Raw genomic sequence first — 18,880 nt, forward strand, 5'->3', positions numbered from 1 at the left:
TGCGTTTGTTACTTTCAACCCCACTCTTCTCGGTACACGTGTCGTTGCTGCTCCTTCTCAGGATGCGGCTTCCCGCTTGGCTGCCTTATCTTGCCTTGGCGAGATCCCTGTTCGGGTCTCCAAGAACGTTCAGCTGAATGCCAGTGTTGGCACTATTCTCCTCCCACTCCATGTTGCAACCGGTGTTCGGAATCTGCAGGATTGCCACGATGATATTCGGCATATCCTTGATGCCCAAGGCCATTCTGTCCTCCAGGTTGACTCGTTTACTCGTCCCCCTCGTGGTCGTCGCCGTCAACCCCTTCGCGTTGTGAAGATCACCTTTGATGGTAGGACCCTTCCATCCTCTGTCATTCTTGCTGGTGCTAGGTGCTCTGTCCAGGAGTATATTCTTTCTCCTCGACTTTGTAACAAGTGCTGGAGGTTTGGACATGGTGCCCTCCGCTGCTCTGGGACTGTCTCTCTCTGTCCTTTGTGTGGGAGTGAAGGTCACTCTAAGTCGGAGTGCACTTCTCCCCAAGCTCGCTGCCTCAACTGCGGTGAGGCCCATCCTACCTTCTCCCGTGCCTGTGTCCATTACAAGCTTGAGGCAGCCGTCCTTAACCTGAAGCACCGGGAGCGTTTATCTTTTCCTGAGGCGAGGCGCCAGGTTCGCCGGCTCCCGCCTTATACTAACATCTCTTATGCTCGCGTGTTGCGCTCTTCCTCTCCTCGTCCTTCCCCCCTTCCTCAGACTCACAACCGTTTCCGGGCCTTGGACCCTGATACGCCCACTGCCCCCTCCTCTGTTCCTTTGTGTTCTGCCCCGAGGGGTCCCCCTCCTGGTCCTCTGTCTGGGGTTACCCTTCTTTCAACCCGGTCTGTCATGTCTCCTGTGTCTTCTTCCTCGTCCCCCTCCGATCCTCCTTCCCATCCTCTTCCTTCATCTATCGGCTCTCCCCACCGCCTGTCGGTGCGGGCGGATGTCCATCGCTCTCCTAACGGCCGTCGTGTGTGCTCTCGTTCAGCTTCTCCTGTTGAGACACTGGAATCCGTTGCCCGGTACGTAGTTGCTGGGACACCAGTCTCTTTAAGTCAGAAGCGTAAGCCTGGCTCCTCTCCTTCCTCTTCCCCGTCGGGTAAGAAGGCTTCGCTTTCTTCCTCAGCTCCTACTTCTGGCTCTGTTGCTCCTTCCCCTCCCGTTTCAGTGATTGCGCCCCCTGTTCCTGCTATGGAGGTTTCTTTGGCCCCTACTTCCCTTTCGGTTGCTGCTCTTGCTGGGGTGCGCTCCCCTCTTTCTACTATCCCTCTTCCTGCTGCTGTCCTTGACTGCTCCTCTCCGTTGTCTCCTCCTCTTCCTCCTCCTCCTTCTCCTCCGGACCCCGCCCGCCCACCTCTGATCTGTTCTCCCGTTTCCTTCCCTCCGTCTTTGCTCAGTTTACCCATGCCCCCTAACCCTGACTTTGCTGACCCTGATCCCGACCCTGATATTCTTTACCGTGCTCTGTTGCTCTTTCGCCTTTGTTTCTTCCTTGTTCTCTGTTTTTGTCCTTTCTCTTCTCGTCATTGTCCATTCTTCAATGGAACGTTCGAGGTTATTACGCCAATTTCCTCGAACTCCAACTTCTGATTTCGCGGTTTTCGCCCCTTTGTGTCTGTCTCCAGGAGCCAGACACAAAGGCACCCTTTCTTGTCTTGATCTTTCTCTCTGCTCTTCTTCTCTTTACTTAGATTTCACGTGGCAGGTTCTTGATGACCTCCATGGAAGTGCTCATTTCCCCATCCTTGTTTCCTTTTTCTCTTTTCGCCCTTCCCTCTCTTTCTCTAGGTGGCAGTTTGCTAAGGCAGACTGGACCCTATTTATCCTCGTGCTGCTCTCTCTGACCTCTCCCTTCTGCCTCTCTCTCGCGCTCTCCTCCTTTTTCATGACACTGTCTTCAACGCTGCCCTCCGCTCTATTCCTCGCTCTTCCTCTCGGGGTCCACGGAAGTGCGTTCCCTGGTGGAATGCGGACTGTGCTCGGGCTGTCCGCTGTAAGCGTGCAGCCTGGAAGAGGCACCGCCGTAGGCAGACGACCGATTCTTTTCTTTTCTTTCGGAAAGCGAGTGCGGTGGCCCGTAGGGCCATCCGTACAGCTAAACGTGAATGTTGGGCATCTTATGTCTCAACAATTACGTCCGAAACCCCTCTGGCCCAGATCTGGAAGCGTATCCGCAAGATAGCGGGTAAGTTCGTTCCCGATGTTTCACCGGTCCTTCACCTCCATGATACTCTTGTGGCGGACCCATTGCAGGTCGCTTCCGAACTGGGTTCCCACTTTTCTTCTGTTAGCTCTGGTCTTCATCTTCCCCAATCTTTCCTTCTTCGTAAACCTGTCCTTGAGTCTCGTCCTTTAGATTTCTGCACGCATCTTCAGCTTCCCTATAATGATCCCTTCTCTCTCTCTGAACTTCGTTCTGCCCTGGCCCTCTGCGGTTCTACGGCGGCGGGCTCCGATGGTATTCATTATGAGATGCTTCGCCATCTCCTTCCGAGCACGTCTCAATATTTACTGAGTCTGTATAATCGGATCTGGGAGTCGTCGTCAGTCCCTGAGGACTGGCTCGATGCCGTTGTCCTCCCTGTTCGCAAACCGGGGTCTCTGGGTACTTCCCCTAAGGACTTTCGCCCTATTGCTCTCACAAGTTGTGTCTGCAAACTCTTTGAACGTATGGTTAACGTTCGTCTGATGTGGTTCCTGGAACACCATCACCTCCTCTCCCCTTCTCAATTTGGTTTCCGCAAGTGCCGCAGCACGACAGATGTCCTGGTGAACTTGGAGGTCTATATTCGTACTGCTTTTGCTGCGAAGACCTCCGTTGTTTTGACCTGGAAAAGGCTTACGACACCACTTGGCGTTATCATATCCTATCTCAACTTCATTCTTTTGGCCTTCGTGGTCATCTCCCTCTCTTTCTCCGCAGCTTCCTCTCTCGTCGTTCCTTTCGGGTGCGCCTTGGTACCACTCTCTCTCCCTTTTTTCAGCAATACGAAGGTGTGCCCCAGGGTAGTGTTCTGAGCACTACTCTTTTTCTGGTTGCCCTCAATGGTCTTCTTTCCTCTCTTCCTTCTGGTGTCTTCTCCGCTCTCTATGTCGATGATCTTACCCTTTGTTGTCAGGGTGATGATTCGCCTCTCCTTCAACGCCGGCTTCAACTTGCAATTGATGCCGTGTCGTCTTGGGCCACAGATCATGGCTTCAAGTTCTCTACTTCTAAGACTTGTGCCATGACTTTTACGCGGAAACGGGTTGTTCTTCGTCCCTCTTTGTCACTTTATGGTCATCCCCTTGGATACAAAGATTCCGCGAAGCTTTTGGGGTTATTCCTTGACACTCGTTTGTCTTGGTCTCCCCATATCTCTTACCTCCGTGTTGAGTGCTCTAAGGCCCTTACCCTCCTTCGGGTCTTGTCCCATACTTCTGGGGGGCAGATAGGCGCACTCTCCTTGCTTTATATTCCTCTCTCGTCCTGTCTAAGCTCGATTATGGTTGCCCTGCTTACTCGTCTGCTTCTCCTTCTACTCTTCGCCGTCTTGATGCTTTGCACCATACTAGGTTGCGCCTCAATTCTGGTGCCTTTCGTTCGACTCCCATCCTTAGCTTGTATGTTGACACTGTCTTCCTGTCTCTCCAGGACCACCGTGATCGCTACTGTCTTTGCTATCTTGCGCGGTCCTTGCAACATCCTTCCTCTCGCCTCTGTCGTGCTTTAACTTTTACCCCTCCTGCGGTTCCTGTTCCTCTTCACCACCTCCCTCTTTCTGTCCGGTTATCTCGCCTACAGGATTCTCTTTCCGTTCGTATTTCTGATGTTTCTCCTCGTGTTGTTCCTTCTTTGCCCCCGTGGAGGGTCCCTCTTCCGCGGTTTTGTACATCCTTGACCCGTATCCCTAAAGCTTTTACCCCTCCTACGGTTCTAAAACGCCTTTTCCTCAAGCACTTTTCTTCTCACTCCCGCTCCGTTTCTGTCTTCACCGATGGGTCTAAGTCAGCGGACGGTGTTGGCTACTCTGTTGTTTTTCCTGATCGCACTTATATGTGTCGCTTACCTCCGGAGACTAGCATCTTTACAGCGAAACTTTATGCTATTCTCTATGCTCTTCGTCTCCTGCTTTCTCGTTGTCATTCTTCCTTTGTAGTTGTTGTTGACTCTCGTAGTGCCCTCATGGCTCTCGGGTCCTTTAATCCGGTTCATCCAGTAGTTGTCGAGATCCAGCATTGGCTGTTTCTTGTTCACAGTAAATTTTAGTCGGTTGAGTTTTATTGGGTTCCCAGCCATATTGGTGTGTCTTTAAATGAGTGTGCGGATGCTGCCGCCAAGGAAGCTGTCCGCTCTTGTCCCATCTCTCGTAAAGGCATTCCGTATTCCGACTTTTACCCGGTTATCCATTCCTCAGTCCTTACCCGTTGGCAGGCTTCTTGGTTGTCTGTTACTGGTAACAAGCTACGTACTCTTAAATGTTGTGTTTCCTCGTGGCCGTCCTCCTTCCACCGTAACCGGCGGTGGGAAACAGCTCTGGCGAGGTTGCGTATTGGTCCATACTCGCTTAATACACGTCAGTGACTCTAAGACACCATAGTATAACCTAACTAGCACATCCTAGCTGACTTAACTTAAACTCAATGACAAAAGCGGCAGTTACACATACATAATTGTGGCACAAAAAGTTAAATAAAACGTGGAGCAAACGCAATGCATAAATTGCAGTAACAAATTGCTGAGGGTAATTGACTCATAAATCAAGTGCAGGAATAATCTAAAGCCAGAGGCTTGCTCAATGCTAAATTGAAGAAAAACTTTAGTCTTAAACACGTGATGACCGAAAGACTAAGGATATAACCAGTTATTTAAGTAAGCGTTTAGTTAATGATGGAGGAACGTAAATCACCAAAACAGGAGCGGGCTCCCGTTCACTAAATTGACATGAAAACGAATGCCTAATTAAAACTAAAGGATCTAAATCCAGAGGCTTGCGCAATGCTAAATTGAGGAATAAATGAGGCAAGTCTTAATACGCGTCATGACTGAAAGACTAAGAATATAACAAGTTATTTAAGTAAGGGTATAGTTAATGATGGAGGAACATAAATCACCAAAACAGGAGCGGGTTCCCGTTCACTAAATTGACATGAAAATACGAATTCTTTTACGAAAATAGATTTTTTTTTTTTTTAAGGCAAGAGGTGTAAGCAATGCTATAAATTTCCTAAGTTTGCCGCGTAATGAAACTAATCAAGCTGAAAGTCTAAATAAAGGAATGTATTAAAATTGAACAGAATTAAATAATAAATGACCGCAATAATTAGGATTAAATCCATCACTCTTTGTAAAGTCTCTTGTATGTATGTACCTTACCTAAATAAACATTTGATTGATTTGATTTGAAGTCGCTCAAGCGGCAGACCGCACGGCCAGGCGTTGGGCTGGACAGCTGAAAACTTGTGATGGGAAAGGGGCCGCATAACCGTGCACTCCAGTCAGACCAACGTGTGGTACACGCAACCGAGGAAAACCACGGGAGTACTGTGCTAAAGCGTTTCGAACGAAACGTGGTGGAATTGACGTACCGGGCTACACCGGCCAGACAAAAACGTCTGGGTACGAACGTGCCGGCTATACCAGCCGGACGAAATGTCTGGGAACAAATGTACCGGGCTACACCAGACAGTCGACAACGTCTGGGTACAAACGTGCCGGCTAAACCGGCCAGGCGAAAACATCTGGGTACGAACGTGCCGGGCTAAACCGGCCAGACGAGACGTCTGGAGACAAACATACCTGCAGGTATGTTACCATACCTACCATACAAACATACCTGATGAACGCAAAACACGCCTGAGCGCGCCCTGGCTCACCAAGACACCCCCAAACAGAACAGGGGACCATAGAACAGAACGGACCATAGAACGGTGGATAGCCTGGGCCAAAACAGCAGGGGACGGGGAGGCATGCGGCTAAGCCCAACCTGACGTCGAGGCAGCCCCTAGGCAAAGAAGCCTCAGCGCCTGCCGACCGAGACACCGCCGCCAGGCGTGGGCGTCTCCAGCCCGTGGGCGTGAGGCAGGCCCCCCACAAGTGGGCACGCCCGGGTACGACATGAATGCAGACAGACCCTCGCCCCGGGGAAGGCCACGCCGCTAATCCGCGTGGCTTAGCACCCAAGAGGGACAGGAAGGAAGCGAGACACAACCCAGGGCAAGCGCTCCTCTGAGCGCCCTGGCACGAGGGCGACACCGACCGGGCATGGGCCCCAAAGGTCGGGCCCAAGGAGCATAGGACCACTGCAACCTGACCACGTGGCGCCCCCGCCAAGGGCCTACCTTGAGGTGCTTCCGGGGCTTAGCGTCCCCGCGGCCCGGTCGCCGGCCAAGCCTCCTGGTAGCCGGACTGATCAACCAGGCTGTTGGACGCGGCTGCTCGCAGCCTGACGTATGAGGCACAGCCTGGTTGATCAGGTATCCTTTGGAGGCCGCCAGGCCGCTCACAGGGAGCCCGCCGTTCACGCACGTCCGGGCACGGCACGCACCATGGCCCTTGGCATAGGACCACAGCAACCTGACCACGTGGGGGCGACTCCAAGGGCGACGCCGGGCCGCTCGCAGGGGGCCCGGCCAGGCACGCACGTCCAAGCGGGGCACGAACCGGGGTCCCTAGACGCACGCCTAGGGACCCACAGCTGACCAGTGTCCCATAGTGCACGCCTTCGAGAATACACTACCAGGGCATTACTTGCATAATGCTAGGAAGCTTTGGGTAATTAAACGGACCGCCCTAAATGGACCTTCCTTCCTTTCTTACCTCTGGTGTTGTTTACCATGCTGAGGACCTCACTCTGCTGTCGGCGTCTAGGCCTATAAGCTCTGTACTATATAACCTGTCCGTATGCAGGCGAGGAGTCACAATAACGTGGCTAAAGTATGTTGACCAGACTACATACTAGAAGGTGAAGGGACGGCGACGTTTCGGTCCGTCCTGGACCGAAACGTCGCTCAAGTCGATTGAGAATGGTCCAGGACGGACCAAAACGTCGTCGTCCCTTCACCTTCTAGTGTGTGGTCTGGTCATCATAACCTGTCCGTGTTTAATAGTTTGGTACAGTACTGTATTGCTATTTACCTTCTGAGAATGGTGGGGTTCAGTTGAACATGTGCCATTGTTTTCTTTTCACTACATCGCAAGCTATCCTCCCCCGCGATAGCAGCTTGACGATTAAATGCGACCTCGAAACACTGAAAAGAATTACTGAACAAAAAAAATTTACCACTTACGGGCTATTCATGCCCGTGCCACCTCTTGGGTGGCTTAATCTTTATCAATCAATCAATCAATCTGTACTAGATGACAAGTCTATATTGTCCAGGCCCAGGATTCATAAGCATTTATGCAAACGCTAATATTAAGCAGCGTATGAGCTTGGAAACTTCACAACCCAAGGTTATTATTGTAATAAACGTCCTCTGAGCGCTTCGGAGCAAAAACAAAATCTGCTTGATAAATGTAAACAAAGCCGCCATGATTGAGGAAAGATGTACAGGTTTCGTAAGTGGTTGTGTAAATGCTTGATTAATCCTGGTGGTTGGGGCAGTCCAGAAAGATTAACTGAAGTAAACAAGTCTTTATTATACACTTAAAAGATAAGACTAGAAAGAGCTTGATTAAATAAGATAACGAAATACGCAATTATATAATTATATAATAATTTTATTTTAAAATAATTGTTTTATTTTAAATATTAATAACTCACTCGTAACTCGCTAACAAAACGTAACCTAACTAAATCTATACTAAACAAACTTTAATCTAACAAAACCTAACTACCTGTAGTAGGGAAGGGAAGGCAACTAGTAGGAGAAAGCGACAAGCCATTATGATTGTATAGCACTTGGGAGGGGTCAGGATTTGGGATGGGATGATGCCCAACCAGACTCTTGATGCCCAATGATGATGCCCAACCAGAATCTTGTTTGCAGTAGATTTGTTTGATTAGTTACCAAATCGACCGCAACTAACATAATCTACTACTGGTCGGGGCAGTTAGACAGTCGGGGATTGAACGCCGACCTGCACGATGCGAGACCGTCGCTCCACCGTCCACCCCAAGTGGTTGGTAACTACTACCAGTAGTAGATTATGTTAGTTGCGGTCGATTTGGTAACTAATCTAACAAATCTACTGCAAACAAGAGTGACTACCAAAGAATGACTTGTTGTAAATAGTCCCTTTTATTTTGTTTGTTATATATATATTTTTTTCAAGGGACATTTCAGCGCGGACCAAAAGCATTTGGTTGGCCCATTGTTACTCATTACCCATTGTTACTCATTACCCATTGTTACTCATTACCCATTGTTACCATTACTCACTGGTGATGGTCTGGTTGTGGGAAGAGATTATATGTTCCTTGATGGAGCCCTGTTGCTTATGCATTGTTAATCGTCTGGAAAGAGATGTTGTTGTCGTGCCTATATACTGATGAGTATTTATGACTTCTTTGTTGGCTTCAGTAAGATTATGTCGAATGTATTTATCAACTTCCTCTGCCCTGTTAATTCTCAGTTCATATCTTACTGAGTTTGCAACTCTGAGATGTGTTAGATAATGGCTCAGTTGGGGTCTCTGGTGAAACAGGAAGAACTATGCAGTATACAGTAATCTGAAATTGACGTGTCTTGGGCGGTAGTTTCTTGTAAGCAATTATCGTGTAATAATCAAGCAGTTTAAGTTTCAGAGCAAAGTAGACTGTCTACGCTATACGAATGTGAAGAAATATACTTGCTATTCCTTATGGCTGGTAAGAAGAGAAAGTCTTGCTGCTAACTCCTTGAGGTGCTTACTGGGCCACGCTAACCTGATCAAATTCTATGATCAGACGCCTTAAAGCGTTCAACCGATTGCATTTCTTGTCAGAAAGCCTTCGGCACAATACCCCACAAAAGGCTAGTTTGCAAACTGAAGAAACATGCAGGAAAGACAGCTACTTCATGACTGTAGATGAAGTAGTACCTATGTAACAGAATACAAAGTCACAGTGAAAGGGAAAAAACTTCAGAGTAGTGAGATGTCCACCAGTGATGTCCCTCAAGGGTCAGTACTCATATCCATCCTCTTCTTATATATATATATATATATATATATATATATATATATATATATATATATATATATATATATATATATATATATATATATATATATATATATTATTAAATATGGCCGAAAAAGTAAGATTAATAATTCTAACACGAATGATTTTTCAGTTACCATCAACAGTGAAAAGAAATCTAAGAAATATAGAGAAAATTCGTGTTAGAATTATTAAATTATTAATATATATATATATATATATATATATATATATATATATATATATATATATATATATATATATATATATATATATATATATATATATTGTAAATTATAATCTTCCAAAAGGGATTAACTCATCTCTCTCTATAGCAATACATGATCCACAAGATCTCAGTGACTGGACCTTATCGTTCTACCAGCACGGTAGACCATTGATATAGTGCTTAACAAACTGGTATTTATCATTGGTATATGGCCACGCAGAACCCTCTGGAAGCCGCCTCGGCTAGGCCGTGATAATGGAGCTGAGGGCAAGATGGCCATCACGGTCAACAGTCTTATAACATGCAGGTTGCTAAGATGCTGCTTCTTCTTGATCCACGTGTAACCGGCGCCATTGTCTTCCATTGTAAAACTGACGTTATATCTTGCAGGCATTAACTCGATGCTCGTTGAGCTTACCAGTTAATTACTCTGACGATAGACCTCGGGGTTAAATACTGTAGTGATATAATGAGACAATCTCCGGTGTAATGGGAACGAGTCGGTTGTATCCACGTGAATCTGTCTGTTTTATTGTGAAACTTTCCACAGTATTGGTGACTTCGGTTGACACGAGTAGCCGGGGCGGTAGCCAATCAACTCACAGTAGCTGAGGCGTCAGCCAATCAGAGCCCTGGAAATTGTGGGCTCGTCGCTGACGTCACGGGACGGGCCCGAGAATTACAATACCCATAACTTTATTTACCTGTATGTATATGGCGATCAATATCGCAACGTATAGCAACACTAAGGTTACAGTCTACAGATTATCGTGTCAATACGCATCCCACGAGGCGTAATCACGCAGCTAAGATCAATAAATTGTAAACACTTGTCTAGAGACATGTAGCATCTTATTGGGAATGTTAAGGGAGGTGGTGGTGGTCACCGGCCTTAGTGTCTAGCGGGGAATTATCTCTGTACGGACTATTGTCCACCTGTGTGTGTGACACCTGTTGGCTCCCCTGACCTCTCGGCACTACTACCAGCTGTGTGTACCACCTGTTGGTTCACCTGACCTCTGTATTGCCACCAGCTGTGTGTGTGTGAGACACCTGTTGGCTCGCCTGACCTCGACAGTACTACCAGCTGTGTGTACCACCTGTTGGCTCGCCTGACCTCGACAGTACTACCAGCTGTGTGTACCACCTGTTGGCTCGCCTGACCTCTGCTACCAGCTGTGTGAGACACCTGTTGGCTCGCTTGACCTCTGCTACCAGCTGTGTGAGACACCTGTTGGCTCCCCTGACCAGCTGTGTGAGACACCTGTTGGCTCGCCTGACCTCTGTACTGCTACCAGCTGTGTGTGACACCTGTTGGCTCACCTGACCTCAACAGGTGGTGTGAGTGCGGCACTATGGAAGGGCGACAGGTGGTGGCCACCCTGGACGACCTGGTGCAGGAACTCTACCAGGTGTTCGAGGACGACCACGTCAACGTGGAGGTCGTCCAGGACCTCCTCGCCTCCTACAAGTCAAACCCAATTGAGTGGAAGAAGTTCGCTAAGTTTGACCGCTACAGGTAAGTTCAATTGGTTTATATTTTACAATGGAACGTCAAGGTTATATATTTTACAATGGAACATCAAGGTTTATATATTTTACAATGGAACGTCAAGGTTATATATTTTACAATGGAACGTCAAGGTTTATATATTTTACAATGGAACGTCAAGGTTTATATAATTTACAATGGATCGTAAGTTTTAACGTCAAGGTTATATATTTTACAATGGAACGTCAAGGTTTATATATTTTACAATGGAACGTCAAGGTTATATATTTTACAATGGAACGTCAAGGTTATATATTTTACAATGGAACGTCAAGGTTTATATATTTTACAATGGAACGTCAAGGTTATATATTTTACAATGGAACATCAAGGTTTATATATTTTACAATGGAACGTCAAGGTTATATATTTTACAATGGAACGTCAAGGTTTATATATTTTACAATGGAACGTCAAGGTTATATATTTTACAATGGAACGTCAAGGTTATATATTTTACAATGGAACATCAAGGTTTATATATTTTACAATGGAACGTCAAGGTTATATATTTTACAATGGAACGTCAAGGTTATATATTTTACAATGGAACGTCAAGGTTTATATAATTTACAATGGATCGTAAGTTTTAACGTCAAGGTTATATATTTTACAATGGAACGTCAAGGTTATATATTTTACAATGGAACGTCAAGGTTTATATATTTTACAATGGAACGTCAAGGTTATATATTTTACAATGGAACGTCAAGGTTATATATTTTACAATGGAACGTCAAGGTTTATATATTTTACAATGGAACGTCAAGGTTATATATTTTACAATGGAACGTCAAGGTTATATATTTTACAATGGAACGTCAAGGTTTATATAATTTACAATGGATCGTAAGTTTTAACGTCAAGGTTATATATTTTACAATGGAACGTCAAGGTTATATATTTTACAATGGAACGTCAAGGTTTATATATTTTACAATGGAACGTCAAGGTTATATATTTTACAATGGAACGTCAAGGTTATATATTTTACAATGGAACGTCAAGGTTTATATAATTTACAATGGATCGTAAGTTTTAACGTCAAGGTTATATATTTTACAATGGAACGTCAAGGTTATATATTTTACAATAGAACGTCAAGGTTTATATAATTTACAATGTAACGTCAAGGTTATATATTTCATCATGTAACTATTTTTTTTTTGACATGGAAGTTTGCAAGTATATTAATACTTTCTACTTGCAGTTTAGGAAAAATATATAGTTTTGGTAGTATAATTTCCTGTCAATTCATTGGTGGGAAAGTTTAAATGGCTGAGCATTTTTCCTTTCACCTAATGCACCTGTTTACCTAGCAGTGAGTAAGGTACCTTGCAGTCGAGTCAACTGTTGTGAGGTTGCATCCTTGGGGAAGGTCAGTAGTTTGACCTTAGTGAAAGGGGCCTCAGTATAAGCCTAAAGTATATACATATACATATATATACACTGGCTTCTTGAGGTGGAGTCCCTTGATTGTTTCAAGCGTGGGTTGGACATGTATATGAGTGGGATTGAGTGATTATAAATAGGAGCTGCCTCGTATGGGCCAATAGGCCTTCTGCAGTTATCTTTATTCTTATGTTGTCCGCAACAACGGGAATTAATAATTTGTATAACCTTTCAAAGTAATAGTCGAAATATACAGTAATTATCTGTATATATATTTTTCTTTACAAAAAGGTACACACATATTTTGTAAAAAAAAAGTTGTATATATGTTTTTCTTTACAAAAAGGTACACACATATTTTGTAAAAAAAAAGTTGTATATATATTTTTCTTTACAAAAAGGTACACACATATTTTGTAAAAAAAAAGTTGTATATATATTTTTCTTTTTCAAAAAGGTACACACATATTTTGTAAAAAAAAAGTTGATTCCAAAAAAAGTTGCACACTAGAATATGTGTGATAACATCACTGGAGCCGGACTGGGGGATTCATAGTGTTTTGGTGCATAGTTAAAAATAAATCAGTCTAAGTTGAGTGATAAGTTAGACGTGTGTAAGTTGCCGGAAAGTCGGCAATAGGTTGGTTGTAACTTAACTCAGTCGTTTGGTTCTGATGCATAGCTTAATAATTTGTTTATATTAAATACTGTATTACTATTGATGACCAAACCACACACTAGAAAGTGAAGGGACGACGACGACGTTTCGGTCCGTCCAGGACCATTCTCAAGTCGATTTTTGACTTATCGATATTTCAGCCACGTTACTGTGATTCCTCGTCTGCACAGTATTACTATTGATAACTCATAGCGTTACTGAGGACCTGTGAGTAGCCCACACCATTTAGATAACTGATCATACTAAATATTATTATCGACAAACTAAATAAATAAGCGTTATTTAGGACCTATGTGTAGCCCACATAATTTTGATGACTGCTATGACAACGGCGCTGAAGAATATTTCCTTGTCAGCCTATAGTCTGCAAATTTCAATGTCGCTATCAGTTTGTTGAGCCTAAGGCGTATGGTTCATATGTAAGGAGGGGTGGGGGGCTAATAAGGAAGAAATAAGTTCACCACAAGAAAATACAACCAGTAAGTATAGTTCTAAATACACCGAGATCCGGAATATTCTTCTCTTTGTATAATAATGTGGCAATTGGCTTTAATATTTATAAATAAAGTCAAAATGTCGGAAATATCATGGAAATTCACGAGCAGCCATTCTGGCGAGCTGAGAATATCATAACTCGTGTTACGTAGCCTAACACTGTGTGTGTGGGGAGGGGGGGGGGGGTATTACGCTAGGCTGTTGGGCTTCTTTTTGTTGCCTCTCTGGCTGGTGGCCAGTGCTTTTACCTTACCAAAACGTACCATCCCATATAATCTAATTACCCAGGTACTTATGTCCAAAAAATCGTAATGTAGGCCTATATATCCAATTGTTTGTGGTGATGCTGCTTCCAGCGCTTCTCCACTTCCAATTAATCAATGTTTATTCCAAAGAATGTGTGCACAAAGAACATAAGAGTAATATTCAGTTGTAGGGGGGCAGGAGTTACACATACTAACGAAGGCACTATTACACCTTGCTAGGGCCTGTTTCCGGGGCTCCTGCTGGGGCTGTGGGCTTTGATACCTGTGGCTCCTCAGGCTGCCCTGATGGGTGTGCCTAGGAGTGCTTTTAGATGGATTTGAGGTAGAAGTGTGCAAACAGGAACCGGTATATCAAGTGTTTATCAATTAAATGATAAACAAAACACCGTAGCAGTACCCGTGGTGTAGTGGTAAGACACTCGTCTGGCGTTTCACAAGCTCCTTGTCCTGGGTTCGTATGTCCTGGGCGGGGTAGGATTTATTGGCCGCTAATCCTTAATTGTAAAGTAAAGGATTGGCGCTTAATTTAGCCTTAATTTAGGTAAACAAGCCTCCCAACAGTAAAATAGGTACCTGGTTTTAAACGATTTGGCGGGTCGTATTCCGGGGAACATAGGATTAAGGACCTGCCCGAAATGCTATGCATGCTTGTGGCTGAACAAGAATGTAAGAACTCTTGTATATAAAATAATAATAAAAAATGCACTTGAATGGGGGCAAGTAACATCAGTAGACTGACAAATGTTGTCACAACTCGAATACGACTTGGCTCTCAGTATCTCTGGTTGTTCAGCTTGAGGGGATTTAGATGACATGAAGGGTAAAGTGTGAGGACAAAAACAGGGACACAATAGTTAATTACATTTTATATTGGGAAAACCCCACTTCGTCTGGCGCCCTCAGCTGGCACGGACTAGGGAAATCCGACTATATATACATATATATATATATATTATATATATATATATATATATATATATATATATATATATATATATATATATATATATATATATATATATTATATATATATATATATATATATATATATATATATATATATATATATATATATATATATGTGTGTGTGTGTGTGCGTGTGTGTGTGTGTGTGTGACAGTGTCAGACCACGGAGGAAAATTGAAACAGGAATTTCCTTAAGTACTTTAATATACGAAAGTACTTAAGGAAATTCCTGTTTCATTTTTCCTCCGTGGTCTGACATTGTCACATTTTTAATCACGTGTTTATTTTCGTGATACACACACACACACACACACACACACACACACACACACACACACACACACACACACACACACACACACACACACACACACACATATATATATATATATATATATATATATATATATATATATATATATATATATATATAATATATGCGGAAAAACCACATGTGAAAAATAGAGAATGCTTAACGCGTTTTAGGCTACTTCACCTTCATCAGAGCAAAGTAGAATGAAGGATCAACTTCATTCTACTTTGCTCTGATGAAGACGATGTAGCCGAAAACGCGTTAAGCATTCTCTGTTTTTCACATGTGGTTTTTCCGCATGCTTGGATCAGTGTTTTTTGATAATTGTTGCATATATATATATATATATATATATATATATATATATATATATATATATATATATATATATATATATATATATATATATATATATATATATATATATGCGAACAAGCCTGAATGGTCCCCAGGACAATATGCAACTGAAAACTCACACCCCAGAAGTGACTCGAACCCATACTCCCAGGATGCCACGCAACTGGTATGTACAAGACGCCTTAATCCACTTGACCATCACGACCGGACATAATGAGGTGATAGCCGAGGCTATTTGAACCACCCCACCGCCGGCACTCGGATAGTAATCTTGGGCATAGCATTTTACCAAATCACCTCATTCTTTGGGGCACACGTGAGGAACACAAATGCGAACAAGCCTGAATGGTCCCCAGGACAATATGCAACTGAAAACTCACACCCCAGAAGTGACTCGAACCCATACTCCCAGGATGCCACGCAACTGGTATGTACAAGACGCCTTAATCCACTTGACCATCACGACCGGACATAATGAGGTGATAGCCGAGGCTATTTGAACCACCCCACCGCCGGCACTCGGATAGTAATCTTGGGCATAGCATTTTACCAAATCACCTCATTCTTTGGGGCACACGTGAGGAACACAAATGCGAACAAGCCTGAATGGTCCCCAGGACAATATGCAACTGAAAACTCACACCCCAGAAGTGACTCGAACCCATACTCCCAGATGCCACGCAACTGGTATGTACAAGACGCCTTAATCCACTTGACCATCACGACCGGACATAATGAGGTGATAGCCGAGGCTATTTGAACCACCCCACCGCCGGCACTCGGATAGTAATCTTGGGCATAGCATTTTACCAAATCACCTCATTCTTTGGGGCACACGTGAGGAACACAAATGCGAACAAGCCTGAATGGTCCCCAGGACAATATGCAACTGAAAACTCACACCCCAGAAGTGACTCGAACCCATACTCCCAGATGCCACGCAACTGGTATGTACAAGACGCCTTAATCCACTTGACCATCACGACCGGACATAATGAGGTGATAGCCGATTATATATATATATATATATATATATATATATATATATATATATATATATATATATATATATATATATATATATATATATATATATATATATATATGTCGTACCTAGTAGCCAGAACGCACTTCTCAGCCTACTATGCAAGGCCCAATTTGCCTAGTAAGCCAAGTTTTCATGAATTAATTGTTTTTCGACTACCTAACCTACCTAACCTAACCTAACCTAACTTTTTAGGCTACCTAACCTAACATAACCAATAAAGATAGGTTAGGTTAGGTTAGGTAGGGTTGGTTAGGTTCGTTCATATATCTACGTTTATTTTAACTCCAATAAAAGAAAATTAACCTCATACATAATGAAATGGGTAGCTTTATCATTTCATAAGAAAAAAATTAGAGAAAATATATTAATTCAGGAAAACTTGGCTTATTAGGCAAATTGGGCCTTGCATAGTAGGCCGAATACGACGTTCTGGCTATTAGGTACAACATATATATATATATATATATATATATATATATATATATATATATATATATATATATATATATAATCCTGAGTTTGTATGGAAACAAATAAGAGCTGCCTTCTGCACTTTCCTTTATTCTTATGTTAAAACTGAGTATGTAAATGAGACACACAGATACTCAAGACAATTGTGCTACTGAGAGACGAGGGAGTAAATGGAATGGACCAAGAAGGTCATGTTTATTGTTTGTGATGTGTGTCTATATATGTATGAATCACGTTGTACTGATCGGGGTGAGAATAGCTTGAGCTACCTCATCCCTTTGTGTGTGTTTTACCTCAATAAACTTGTTTCAATTTCAATTTCAAATGTTCATTTAATAGAGATCAATATGATCGGAAACCTGTACACAAATTGATTAAAGGATCAGAAGCGGGTCTGAAGAGCTAAAGCTCAACTCCGCAAGCACAATTACGAGTAGTTAGGTGTACACACACACACACACACACACACACACACACACACACACACACACACACACACACACACACACACACACACACACACACACACTGAAAAAGAGGTGTGTGAAGAACTTAACAAAAGGTTCCAGGAGGTCTTTACAATCGAACAAGGACAGGTCACGGCGCTAGGAGAGGTGGCAGCAAACCAGGCGACCTTGGAAGGGTTCGAAATTACAAGAGAATAGGTCAAGAGGCACCTATTGGAGCTGGACGTGAGAAAGGCTGTTGGGCCGGGCGGAATCTCACCATGGGTATTGAAAGAGTGTGCAGAGGCACTTTGTTTGCCACTCTCCATAGTGTATAGTAGGTCACTGGAAACGGGAGACCTACCAGAAATATGGAAGACGGCGAATGTAGTCCCAATATACAAAAAGGGCGACAGGCAAGAGGCACTGAACTACAGGCCAGTGTCCTTAACTTGTATACCATGCAAGGTGATGGAGAAGATTGTGAGAAAAAACCTTGTAACATCCGGAGAGAAGGGACTTCGTGACAAATCGCCAACATGGGTTCAGGGAGGGTAAATCTTGCCTTACAGGCTTGATAGAATTCTACGATCAGGTGACAAAGATTAAGCAAGAAACAGAGGGCTGGGCGGACTGCATTTTCTTGGATTGTCGGAAAGCCTTTGATACAGTACCGTACTCACTTCGTTGGAAGACTGAAGAGTTAGGGGGGACATGATCACCACATTCAAGATTCTCAAGGGAATCGACAGGGTTGATAAAGACAGGCTATTTAACACAAGGGGCACACGCACTAGGGGGGCACAGGTGGAAATTGAGTGCCCAAATGAGGCATAGAGACGTTAGAAAGAATTTTTTCAGTGTCAGATTAGTAGACAAATGGAATGCATTAGGAAGTGATGTGGTGGAGGCTGACTCCATTCACAGCTTCATGTGTAGATATGATAAAGCTCAATAGGCTCAGGAACCTGTACACCTGTTGATTGACAGTTGAGAGGAAACACCAAAGAGCCAGAGCTCAACACCCGCAAGCACAACTAGGTAAGTACACACACACACACACACACACACACACACACACACACACACAGGGTTCAGTCCTTGGACCTATACAGTTTCTGATATATGTAAATGATCTCCCAGAAGGTATAGACTCGTTCCTCTCAATGTTTGCTGATGATGCAACTATTATGAGGAGGATTAAGACAGAGGAAGATAGTATGAGGCTACAAGATGACCTAGACAGACTGAATGAATGGTCCAACAAATGGCTACTAAAGTTCAACCCGAGTAAATGTAAGGTAATGAAACTAGGCGATGGAAACAGGAATCCAAACAAGGGATACCGAATGGGAGATGAAGTCCTTCACGAAACGGACAGAGAGAAAGATCTAGGAGTTGATATCACATCAAACCTGTCTCCTGAAGCCCACATAAAAAGAATTACGTCTGCGACATATGCGAGGCTGGCTAACATCAGAACTGTCTTCAGGAACCTGTGTAAGGAATCATTCAGAATCTT

General features: G+C 43.7%; 1 protein-coding gene across 3 annotated transcripts in view; it reads left to right on the plus strand.

The window, feature by feature from the left end:
- The first annotated feature begins 10,434 nt into the window (after positions 1 to 10,434).
- Positions 10,435 to 18,880, plus strand: part of LOC123766895 (cysteine dioxygenase type 1) — a 53,390-nt gene continuing 44,944 nt past the window's right edge. For all 3 annotated transcript variants that reach the window (XR_011223331.1, XR_011223332.1, XM_045756355.2), the window contains exon 1: positions 10,435 to 10,892. Coding sequence is in view for 1 of the 3 variants with exons in the window: in XM_045756355.2 (XP_045612311.1) it covers positions 10,729 to 10,892 (164 nt within the window). In the remaining 2 variants the exon portion in view is untranslated. The remainder of the gene's footprint in view (positions 10,893 to 18,880) is intronic.

Source organism: Procambarus clarkii, chromosome 60 (assembly GCF_040958095.1).
Source record: "Procambarus clarkii isolate CNS0578487 chromosome 60, FALCON_Pclarkii_2.0, whole genome shotgun sequence".
Lineage (NCBI taxonomy): Eukaryota > Metazoa > Arthropoda > Malacostraca > Decapoda > Cambaridae > Procambarus > Procambarus clarkii.